This window comes from Mesoplodon bidens (genome assembly GCF_964165515.1).
Source record: "Mesoplodon bidens genome assembly, chromosome: 9".
In the NCBI taxonomy this organism is placed as follows: Eukaryota; Metazoa; Chordata; class Mammalia; order Artiodactyla; family Ziphiidae; genus Mesoplodon; species Mesoplodon bidens.
The window spans coordinates 42,500,278-42,513,144 of NC_138166.1; the positions used below are offsets into that span (position 1 = coordinate 42,500,278).

General features: G+C 35.1%; 1 protein-coding gene across 6 annotated transcripts in view; it reads right to left on the reverse strand.

The window, feature by feature from the left end:
• Positions 1–12,867, reverse strand: part of PHF14 (PHD finger protein 14) — a 205,890-nt gene that overhangs the window by 132,747 nt on the left and 60,276 nt on the right. For all 6 annotated transcript variants that reach the window (XM_081244011.1, XM_081244016.1, XM_081244014.1 and 3 more), the window contains exons 13-14: positions 10,754–10,885; positions 1,305–1,473 (exon numbers count right to left, since the gene is read on the reverse strand). In XM_081244011.1, coding sequence (XP_081100137.1) covers positions 1,305–1,473; positions 10,754–10,885 — 301 coding nt within the window. The remainder of the gene's footprint in view (positions 1–1,304; positions 1,474–10,753; positions 10,886–12,867) is intronic.

Sequence of the window (12,867 nt, forward strand, 5' to 3'; positions counted from 1 at the left end):
TGATGATAACTAACCCTAAAAACATATTTACATCTCCCTCAGGGGAAGGCAGATTTTTTAAATGTGCCTGCCTTGGCTCAAGGTAAGAAGGTGAAAAATGTCTCCCCTTAGAATTCATATCTGCAAGCCACCCCTCATGGGTTTGGAGTAGAAATTAACACTACTCATGTAATGGAAGAGACACACATGCTAAACTTTTATTTAAAATGGTCTTAGGTTGGTAGAGCTCCCAAGCACCTGGTAATAACTCTGACCTCAAAGAATTTTCAATGAGAAATAGGCTAACAACCTGATAGAAAAGCTGAATAAGACTTGCACCTACATATCCTAGAAGAGGAAATACAACTGACCAAAAATATACAAATACATGCTCTAAGTCATCTAAGTGTTGAGGGAAAGGCAAAATAAAATGTCCATGTACTATTTTACATGTATCACACTGCAAAGCATTAAAACATTGGACAAAACATGTTTGGGAGCAAAACTTATACCACTTATTCATTACTGGTGTAAGTGTAAACTGGTTTGGAAAATATTGGAATTACCTAGCAAAACTGAAGATGCAGATATCCTGTAACTAAGCAAATCCATGCCTTGCTATATACCTTAACTCCCTGTTACCATGCTGCAGGAGACATTTAGAAAGGTATTTAAAAATGAGTTGTTTATAAAAGTAAAAAGATGGAGACAACAAAACTGCCAAACTATAGAACAAAAGATAAATTAATAATGATCTATTGTTTCAATAAAAAACTACATATTAGTGAAAATAAATGAACTACAATTACACAGATCAGCATGTGTGAATCAAATCAAGATAATGTTGGTCAAAGTATCAAATAACAGGAAAAAAGTCTGACTCCATTTATACAAAGTTCAAACCCTGAAAAACTATGTATTATTTATGAATACATATATACATACATATCAATACCTATAAAAAACGGAGTGAATGAGAAATACAAAGTTGAGAAACGTGGTGACCTCTGGGTTAGATGGATGGTGAAGTGAGTACTGAGGGATTCAAAGGTGACTTCAAAGGCTTTGGTAATACTCTACTTTTGAAGTAGGTTTGTGAACACAATGGGCCTTCATTATTATTATGCTTTACGTTGAACATAAAAACTGTACATTCTCATGTATGATTGGTATATTTCATAATATAAAGTTTTAAGAATAACCAATAGCAATACACATGTTTCTTTCATTGGCTACTGAGTATATGTTTACCCTTTGTCTTTCTCACCCCTTAAATTTTGACCTCAGAATTTTGTAATGGTTATGATAACTAGGGAATAAATTACCGTGTTTCTTATTGGAATCTTCTTGGGTTCTGGAGGCATATCCTGTGGAACAAATTTCACTGGTTCCTTAATCTGCCTCCTTGATCGTTTGGTCCCATCTGGTAAGGTTTCCATGGCCATGTCTGCTTCCATGTCACTGCTCCCTGCCTGGTCACATTCTGAACACTGCCTACATAAAGAAAAAAATATGTTCATACATTTATTTTTACCTTTCAGCATTAGCTATGTTTTCTATAAATACAAAATTCAGGTACATGTTTAGAATATATGAAAATATACACAGGAACATGTGACCATAGGGTATACAACGACTATACATACAGAAAAGCACATACATTCTTGTAAGAGAAACAACAATAAGTATAATGCATCAAGCAATTCCATGTATCCCTAATAAGTATAATAAAAACACATGTAATACTGCCACATGTTTAAGTGAACCAACATAAGAGGCCCAGTACTGATTAACAAGATAGTTTCCATTAGGAAATCATGATTTTTCCTTAAGTGACATACACTGTGACACCAGAAAATCAAAGTATTCATTGACCCTGACTCTACGTCTTGTCACAGCTATAATATCCTTGAATCTTAATTAAGGGCAAGCTGTGCTGAATATACCAACTAAGGAAGTTCTGTAAAAACAGACTCTAAGAAGTGCTGAACAAAAATAAATGGATCATTTTGGTTGGTGGCCTATACTACGTATAAAAGAAAAAATATAAAGTTATTTATGAAAAGAATGTATTAAAGTAGCATTTTTAGGGCTTCCCTGGTGGCACAGTGGTTAAGAATCTGCCTGCCAATGCAGGGGACACGGGTTCGTGCCCTGGTCTGGGAAGATGCCACATGCCACAGAGCAGCTAGGCCTGTGAGCTACAACCACGGAGCCTGCAAGCCACAGCTACCGAGCCCGTGTGCCACGACTACCAAAGCCCGCACACCTCAAGCCCGTGCTCAACAAGAGAAGCCACCGCAATGAGAAGCCTGCACACCACAACTAAGAGCAGCCCCCGCTCGCCGCAACTAGAGAAAGCCCGTGCGCAGCAACGAAGACCCAACGCAGCCAAAAATAAATAAATAAGTTAATTAATTAATTAACTTTAAAAAGTAGCGTTTTTAAAAATATGGGGGGGGGAGATGGCAGAATAGAAAGCAATAGAAATCTGAATCTCAACCTAGACAACAATTACATTAGCAGAATCTGTCTGACATCTATTTTGGAACTCTGGAGTCTACTGAAGGCTTGCAACTTCCAGGGAAAGGCTGGCACAGGTAAATTACAGTTAATTTTGGTCAATTTCAGCTCTTAGTACAGTAGCAGCTACCTATCCCCCATCTTAAGCCACATGGCAGGCAGCTGTGCACATATTCCTGCAGCAGCATGTCACAGCTTTCAGAAGCCAGGTTGGATAAAATGAACCCTGTCCTCCAAATATTGGGGATATGTGCTCTGATCACTGATTGCTGCTTCTCATCACGTGATGGCAGACAAAGAGGTGGGTGACCCCTCCTATTATTCCAAACCCCACCCATTGGTCCAAAGTGACTTCCAGGACTTAGCAGACTGGTACCCTTTACCCCCCACCTTCATTTTTCTTTTTCCCCTTTTGGGAACCAGACATTAAAGACCAGGACCTTCAAAAGAAAATGCATATATGGGAAAAAATTTTAAATGACCACACTTGCCCAGGGAAAGGCTCAGAAAAGACATGAGAAAACCATAAGTTTACACTTCAGGCTGTTACCCAGAACAAAGACAGCCCGCTACAATAAAAACAAACAAGCAGGGCCTCCCTGGTGGCGCAGTGGTTGAGAGTCCGCCTGCCGATGCAGGGGACACGGGTTCGTGCCCCAGTCCGGGAAGATCCCACATGCCGCGGAGAGGCTGGGCCCGTGAGCCATGGCCGCTGAGCCTGTGCGTCCGGAGCCTGTGCTCCGCAACGGGAGAGGTCACAACAGTGAGAGGCCCACGTATGGCAAAAAAAAAAAAAAAAAAAAGTCTTACAAGTCCCATCCTTCAGAATGAAATAAAGGTGAACTTTGAGAACTAAAAAGAATGTAAATTATTTGTATTCTTAAACTGTGTCCTTTGCTACAAATGAACCTGTACTATTAAAAATGTCTTACTGGGCCTCCCTGGTGGCGCAGTGGTTGAGAGTCCGCCTGGCGATGCAGGGGATACGGGTTCGTGCCCCGGTCTGGGAGGATCCCATATGCCGCGGAGCGGCTGGGCCCGTGAGCCATGGCCGCTGGGCCTGCGCGTCCGGAGCCTGTGCTCCGCAACGGGAGAGGCCACAGCAGTGAGAGGCCCGCATACCGCAAAAAGAAAAAAAAAAAAAAAAAAACAAGCAAAAAAATAAATAACAAAACACAGCAAGCCCTGCGGATGGAGGAGAACCTCATTTCCAGGAAAATGGACATCTCATTTCCATTATTTCCATTGTTTCCCCTCTGTTTCTCATTTTGTAACTATAATCTTTGTCAGTACATTCTCCAACTTCTCATGCTCATTCTCACCCCCACCAAAAGTAATACATTTAGGTGACAAAGAAACTTGCTTTAGAGCACTCAGATAATAGAAATGTTATGCTCTGAAAACCACAAAACACTGAACAACACAGAAAAATCTAAACAAAATGTAACTGCCAAAGCAGAACTTTATCTATTCCTATTTCAAGACAACTTCCACATGATACTTGCAGTACAAAAAGCCAACACAGATGAAAACACTACCTGCAACTCTTTCAGCAATCTTTTAAACTCTATAGTCCTCATCTTTTTTTTTTTTTTTTTTGGTTTTTTTGACATGGACCATTTCTAAAGTCTTTATTGAATTTGTTACAATATTGTTTCTGTTTTTTGTTTTGGTTTTATGGCCACAAGGTATATGGGATCTTAGCTCCCTGACCAGGGATCGAACCCACCCCTGCATTGGAAGGTGAAGTCTTAACCACTGGACCGCCAGGGAAGTCCCTATAGTCCTAATCTTATAAATAGCCTTTAAGATATGAAAAAGCATCTCTGCTACATTAACCGGTACACAAGATCCTAAGGAATAATAACTGAGGATAAAGCCATGGCCTGTCCAATTCCATGGAATTACATATATTTGGGGTAAAGTCATAATTATCTTTCATAATATCAAAACACATACCTGGCTTCTTTTAGTAATCCACTAAAAAATAAATTAATTTAAAAAATAGAAAAAAAAATAATCCACTAAGCTGCTATTATCTATGAATTAAGCTAAACTCACCTTAATCCTGTATATTTTTACTTAATATATTCTATTAGGGAAGAGAATCTATAAAATCTATAATTCCTATGCATAGTACTAAAGATAACCTTAAGTAATCAAAAAATTCCATTAATTAAAAATGGATTTTTAAAGTATAAATAATGAAAATTCAGGTAAGGAATTTATGCCAAAGCACTACCTTCATACTGAAATACTAAGAGATTTTCCTCAATTTGCTGTACCTTCTTGATCCCCAGCACCCTACACTACAACTTATATTCAGAATAATTACCTAAGGACGTTTTTAAAATCTTAATTACTAAAGAAAAATAATTTTTATTGTATAATGCTAAAACAAGGAAGAATACTAATTTAATCTACAGAAAATTTAATTTGCATAAGGCAAAGAAAAAAGACTTTATGAATTTTTAAACATAATAAATCCAGTAACACTGTATTTCCCAAATATTATAAATAATTTATGATTTACTTTTTTTCCTTTATAAATTACCTCTTTCAGTCTTCAAAGATTTCACACCATCATTTTTTTTTTCTTATTTCTAAGCCTTTTCCCATGCTTTCCCCACTTTTTAGAGGGAAATCTTCAAAGGTGCCTATAGAAAACTACATCAGGGAAATACAAATCAAAACTACAATGAGATATCACCTCAAACCTGTTAGAATGACTGTCATAAAAAAGACAAGGGATAACAAGTGCTGCTGAGGATATGGAAAAAAGGGAAACTTCATGCACTGTTGGGAATGTAAACTGGTACAGCCACTCTGAAAAGCAGCGTGGAGATTCCTCAAAAAATTAAAAATGGAACTATCGTATGAGCAATTCCACTTCTGGGTATTTATCCAAAGCAAATGAAATCACTATCTTGAAAAGATATCTGCACTCCCATGTTCACTGCATCATTATTTACATTAGCCAAGGCATAGAAACAACCTGTGTCCATCAACAGATAAACGGATAAAGAAAATGTGGTCTATATATACCATAGAGTATTATTCAGCCATAATAAAGAAGAAAATCCTGGCATTTGCAACAACATGGATGGATCTTGAGGACATTATGTTAAATGAAATAAGTCAAAGGCAAATACTGTATAATCTCACTTATATGTGAAATATTAAAAACAAAAACAAACTCACAGAGAATGGACAGGTGGTTGCCAGAGGCAAGTGGAGGGGGTGGGCAAAATGGGTAAAGGTGGTCAAAAGGGACAGACTTCCAGTTACAAAATAAATAAGTCCTGAGATGTAATGTACAGCACGGTGACTACAGTTAATAATACTACACTGTATGTTTGAAAGTTGCTAAGAAAGTAGATCTTTAAAGTTCTCATCACAAGAAAAAAAAATTTGGTGATGGATGTCAACTAAACTTATTGTGGTAATTACTTCACAATATATCTATATCAAATCATTATGCTGTACACCTAAAACTAGTAAAATGTTAAATGTCAATTATATCTCAATTAAAAAAAACAGTTAATGGGAGAAAGGGAAGACAAATTATGAAGACAAACATGGGAAAAAACTACTTGCAAAATCCTTCATAGAAAGGTTTGTGCTACATATTTTCTTTTTGTCTTAAAAGAATAAATGAAAGTATATCCAGAGAATAAAAGGATAAAAGAAAAAACAATTTTATGAATTTTTAAACGTAATAAATCTAGTAACGCTCTATTTCCCAAATATTATAAATACTTTATGATTTATTTTTTTCCTTTAAAAATTACCTCTTTCAGTCTTCAAAGATTTCATACCACAGTTTTTTTCATGGATGGGCCTTGAGGACATTATGCTGAGTAATAATTTTTAAGTAATATTACTCAATTCTCTGTCAAGTAATACTCTTCATAATATTCTTTCAATAATTAGAAAACACAAGACAAATTCTGATCAGATGGGTGGTGGAAACATAAGATTAGTACCCCAAAATTAAAATAAGTATTTACTATTTGAACTACTCTAACGAATCAAACCCTTACTATTTATTTATACCTTACCAGGCTTGTCTTAGAAAGAATGTAAGGTAGTGTTCAAAATTATATATTTAAAAAAACAAACCAAGATAACATAAACTAAAAGTGAAACAAAATACATCTCAAACACTGGGAGTAGGTACAAACAAAACAGAGCCTAGATTACACCTTTACTAGTCCCTCTACCCCCTGCCAAATGCCTCACCCACCTAATATTCTTCTTCATCTGATTTGCCCACCTCTAATCTAACCTAAGAAGTCCTTGGGTTTTCCCCTCTCCTCCTCCTGGTCAGCTCAGCATTACTAAAGAAAAATCAATTAATCACACTTACTAAACAAATTCACTGAACATTCTTGCTATATAGCTTCAGCAAGTCAGTTATCTCTGATTTTTTTTTTCCCACAGTACCTGGTGCAAACTATTTCCTCTCTTCTCAAGCCCCCATTATCATCCCAGGTCCTTTCCCTCTCAACAGACTACTTCTATTTCACTGAAAAGTCTATCTAACATGCACTCACTCAAGTTCCCTATTCTCCACCAATAAATTACTTCTGTAGCTTTAACCATCTCTTCTTTCCTGTCACATGTCCTAACTCAGTCCAGCATAGCGCTGTGAACTATTGTGGAATGGACCAAACAGAAAGCATCCAGATCTAGAACTAGTATCTTCAGGAAAGCAGTGCTGATATTGGAAGAAAGACCTGGATAGACTAGCCCAGCTTAGACTGGACTATTTGCTTAGAATAGTTGACTGGACTATTGACTGGATTAGTTGCTTAGAATAGTCTATCAAGCAGAATATGGTATTTGAGAAGTAAAGCAACATACTGCATAGTAATTCTAGCTGGCAGCAAACATAAGGGGGATATAGCAGTAAGGGTGTTAACACAGGCTTGTATAGCATAAAGACAGCAAGAGCAGAAACTGGTGACATCAGAAATGTATACCAGTGGGCTCTGTAGAAATTTAAGCTCCAAACTAGGGCTTAGTCATGAAATAAGGATCCAGTAACAGGACCTCTTTCCCTAAGTAAAAGACTGAAAACTAAGGTAGAGATTAAAGCAGAAATTAGGCAACGGTGTGATGGTAAATATGGGCAAAAGTCCTAATTTGTAGCTTTTGCCAATTTCTGTGGTAGGAATACTCCTACCTGTGGTCAATTTCAAGCTATCATGCACAGAATGGGGAAAAGATGTAGTAGCACACCATTACACAGTTCTTCTAACATATATATACAACAGATTTAAATAAACTAAAAAGCATAGTTAATGGTAAAGTATGTAGGAGGTGAAGTGTTTTTTTTAGTATTTGTTATTTTTAATATAATTTCAAAAATAAACTGGAAATGTTAAAAAGCAAAAAGTAAAAACTGCCTCCCACATTTGAGAGCACTGAAGAAAAAATATTCTCCAAAAATTATTCCAAAAGTAATACATCCAATTAATTGCTAAACAAAGCTAAGTTGATTTTAGAGGCCAAAGGAAATTTGATCACTAGAAGCTACAAGATAGTGAAGACTTCACTTGGCTGCAATATTAGCTTCTACTTTTACAGACATTGCAACTAATGCATAGAACCCTAAGTAATTTAGGTTCCCTCAGGGGAGCTTTCATTAAAACATCCTAGGCTATGCACTTTCATCTGATATTCTTCCAGAAACTCTTACACACTGGAAAACAAAGCTCTGCAAGCACAGTGGGATTAGACAAATTAATAACCTCATTTAAGAAGAGAAATGCATATCTACACTTCCAAGATCATGACAAACCTTCCTGGCCCTGGAGACTACCAAACTGGCTTTCAATTTAGAAACCCACATAGGATGTTTATTAACACTGCTGGCATTCTAATAAGTGACAGCAAGTTTCCCTTAAATTCTGGTTTCAAAAGCACACACGTATCAAAAGTAATACATTCCACTATATTTGAAAAAGAGTTGATCAGTATGACTGGCTCAAGACAAACTGATAAAAGGACACTATGAAAAAGCAATCATGTGAAAATGGTGAAAGAATGTGTGAGCTTCTTAATAAAATGAACAGAAGTAGGTTTATGAAATAAAACAATGAGGTCAGAAAACTTGCTTTAATGTGTTTGAAGAATACACACCTTTTTGTACAGATTACCACTTAAAACTCTGGGGTCCAGTCTTTTCTAAAACTAGAATTTGTATAAAGTTTGTATAAAAAGAATAGTCATGTTCATTCCAAAGCTTTCTGTGGCCTATATTCTTCCTGTATGGAATCAATCTATTAGAATTTGAACATCTGTCTCTTCCTTGGACTAAAATTAAGAATAAAACTTATAAATATCATAAGCTTTTATCAAACATCTGTAGTGATTCAACATGCCTAAGTTAATGAAAAAAATAATTCAGAAACATATGTCAAATGTTTCTAGATTTGCAAAGAATGGCTGAACTTAAATATACAACTAGCACAAATGACATGTACCAGAAGTAAAGCCTTCGGTGACACTAATTTAGAAATAAAATACTAAATTACAAATAAAAGCATGAATATGGAGGCAAATTCTTGATAAATACATTCAATTTCAAAACAAAATTAAAGCATTTAAAAAAATGTATAATAAAGCAAGAGAATTATAAACAGAATTCATGCTTTAAGAAACCATTGCTAAGATACCAAAATAGCCTCAATTAACTTAAAATTCATTTATCAAAAAACTGCTACATCTTTATTCATATAATGCTATAATAAATATTTATGTCTGAAATGTTCTCACCACAAAAAAATGGTAACTATGTGAGGTGATGACTATGCTAATTAGCTTGATTGTGGTGATTATTTCATAATGTATACATATATATCAAATCATTAAGTTGTAAACATTAAAACTACACAATTTTTTTAACATCTTTATTGGAGTATAATTGCTTTACAATGGTCTGTTAGTTTCTGCTTTATAACAAAGTGAATCAGTTATACGTATACATATGTTCCCATATCTCTTCCCTCTTGCGTCTCTCTCCCTGCCACCCTTCCCATCCCATCCCTCTAGGTGGTCACAAAGCACCGAGCTGATCTCCCTGTGCTATGCGGCTCCTTCCCACTAGCTATCTATTTTACCTTTGGTAGTGTATATATGTCCATGCCATTCTCTCACTTTGTCCCAGCTTACCCTTCCCCCTCCCCGTATCCTCAAGTCCATTCTCTAGTAGGTCTGCATCTATATTCCCATCTTGTCCCTAGGTTCTTCATGACCATTTTTTTTTTAGATTCCACATATATGTGTTAGCATACGGTATTTGTTTTTCTCTTTCTGACTTACTTCACTCTGTATCACAGACTCTAGGTCCATCCACCTCACTACAAATAACTCAATTTCGTTTCTTTTTATGGCTGAGTAATCTCCCATTGTATATATGTGCCACATCTTCTTTATCCATTCATCTGTTGATGGACACTTAGGTTGCTTCCATGTCCTGGCTATTGTAAATAGAGCTGCAATGAACATTGTGGTGCATGACTCTTTTTGAATTATGGTTTTCTCAGGGTATATGCCTAGTAGTGGGATTGCTGGGTCATATGGTAGTTCTATTTGTAGTTTTCTAAGGAACCTCCATACTGTTCTCCATAGTGGCTGTACCAATTCACATTCCCACCAACAAGGCAAGAGGGTCCCCTTTTCTCCACACCCTCTCCAGCATTTATTGTTTCTAGATTTTTTGATGATGGCCATTCTGACCGGTGTGAGATGATATCTCATTGTAGTTTTGATTTGCATTTCTCTAATGATTAATGATGTTGAGCATTCTTTCATGTGTTTGTTGGCAATCTCTATATCTTCTTTGGAGAAATGTCTGTTTAGGTCTTCTGCCCATTTTTTGATTGGGTTGTTTGTTTTTTTGATATTGAGCTGCATGAGCTGCTTGTAAATTTTGGAGATTAATCCTTTGTCAGTTGATTCATTTGCAAATGTTTTCTCCATTCTGAGGGTTGTCTTTTCATCTTGTTTATGGTTTCCTTTGCTGTGCAAAAGCTTTTAAGTTTCATTAGGTCCCATTTGTTTATTTTTAAAACTACACAATTTTTAACTGTCAATTATATTTCAATAAAATTGGAAAAAATTATAAAAATATCAATTAAAAACTTACTGAAAACTTTATATGAAGCAATATGATATAACACTTACACTGTTGAAACTAAGAGCAAAGCAGTTCTAACATCTAAATCCTCTCCGTTTTACTTACCAATAACTGTTTTTGGTCTTTCTTGGCATCCTTGTAAGAGGAGGGTCCAGACATCCAAGATGGTAATGGAGTTTACAGGTATCACACAATAAAAGAAGATGCTGATCATGGTTCTTCTTACAAATTCCACAACTTTGAATAAAGGCAGCAAATAAAGGATTAGAATAATAATCATCATAGTAAACAGTTAACTTATAGCATATTTTTTAAATTTCAAAATTTCACCATATTAACTTTTCTTTTATTGAAATCAAATATTTTTTCATAACATGTCTTTTTATAATGTCAATAACTATTAGTTCTATATACTTTTGAGAATGTAGAAAAATAGCCTGGATCTAGTATAAATTTAAATATTGCTGGTGTCATACTTTTCAGAAGGCCATATGTTAGATACTTGTGTTAACGTTGTCTTTATCTTAATTTTAATTATCACTTTAAAACCCATTTAACATTAGACCAATTTTTTTCTAGAAACAAATTATTAAACAAAAAAATCTTTCAATTGTCTACGTCTCTAAAACTACAAAAGAAGTTACTTTACAAACAAAATCCTGTTTATTTTCTACCATTAATTATAAATCTTTCAAAGAAACTTCAACATGTAAATAAGCTACATATATAAGTCTCTTTACAAAATCAGACTTTGAGTCTTAAAAATATACCAATTGATTATTTATTATAAAGAATGGGAAGTTTTACTATTGTTGTTACTGTTATGTTACATTATGTTATGTTATTTATTTACTATATGGACCATATTTAAAGTCTTTACTGAATTTGTTACAATATTGCTTCCACTTTTTTTTGTTTGTTTTGTTTTTATGTTTTGTTTTTTTGGCCACGAGATATGTGGGATCTTAGCTCCCCAACAAGGGATCGAACCCGCACCCCCTGTGTTGGAAGGCGAAGTCTTAACCACTGGACCACCAGGAAAGTCCCTGTTACTGTTATTTTACATTTTTGTTTGTTCTTAAGAAATCCAACTTATCTTGTGCAGAAGGACAAGTTAACTACTCCTGACAGCACAAACATCATGACCTAAAAATCTAGGGTATATTTATATTAAGAATGTGAAGGTTGAGGAAAAAGTTGTTGAGAACCTAAAAGAGCCATATATATACAGAAACAGCAATGATGTTTGAATTTTTAAATAATCCTAGAAAAAAAGATTACATACACACATATACAACAATGACAACAACGACCCGTACTGGGTCTCAAAGTTGCTCAGAGTAAAAATGGAGAATTACTTAAAGTATATTCTGAAATAAAAATGAACTGTAGTGATAAAAAGTCAGGAGCATAAGTGATATGCCTGACGGTTCCAAATGGATCAATTTTATTTCGAAAAGCTAGACTGAGAATGCGCTAGTCTTCATAAAGTACACTAAAACACTAGTGGGCTTCCACAGTTCAAGGAAGTTATCTGCTATTACCTATGGAGAGAGCCTCCAACCAAGAAGAGAAAATAATTATAGAGATTGATATTGTTGCTATTGCTGCTATTTCTGAGAAAGGAAGAGGTTGTGGGGAGAATATTTATAAATTTACATAAGCATATATACTTGTGTATGTAAACAGATAGATTTGTGTATGTACACATCTTCTAGACTTTTCTCAATATCATCAGTTACATGGAAAAAATAGTGAGATCCAAACCTACTGAAGTATGGAAAGAAGCCTTAATAACTATGTAAAATTGCTATAATGGTGAATACTGTAAAATACTGAGCCAAGAACAAAAATATTTGGGAGAATGAAATTATTACAACTGAGCCAAGACAGAAAAAAATGTAGACAGATTCAAATCTAAAACTTATCTTCATTATCCACCACTGTGCAAAGGCAGTAGTTCAAGCTATATTATAATATCCATCACTACCTAAAAACACATGTAAACCTCTAAAACTCATTCAAGTAAAATAAAATATAAATGTCCATTTATCTAACATATCATTTTAACTATTTAAGAAAATAGTCATCTACATTATTTAAAGTCACTTTCCAATTCCCCAGAGGACAGTTCATTTCCATGGAGCATATGCACACATAGCCCTAGTTACTTAAAGGATACAAAAAGTGATTTAGCTTGCCATTAAAAGAGGAGCAAA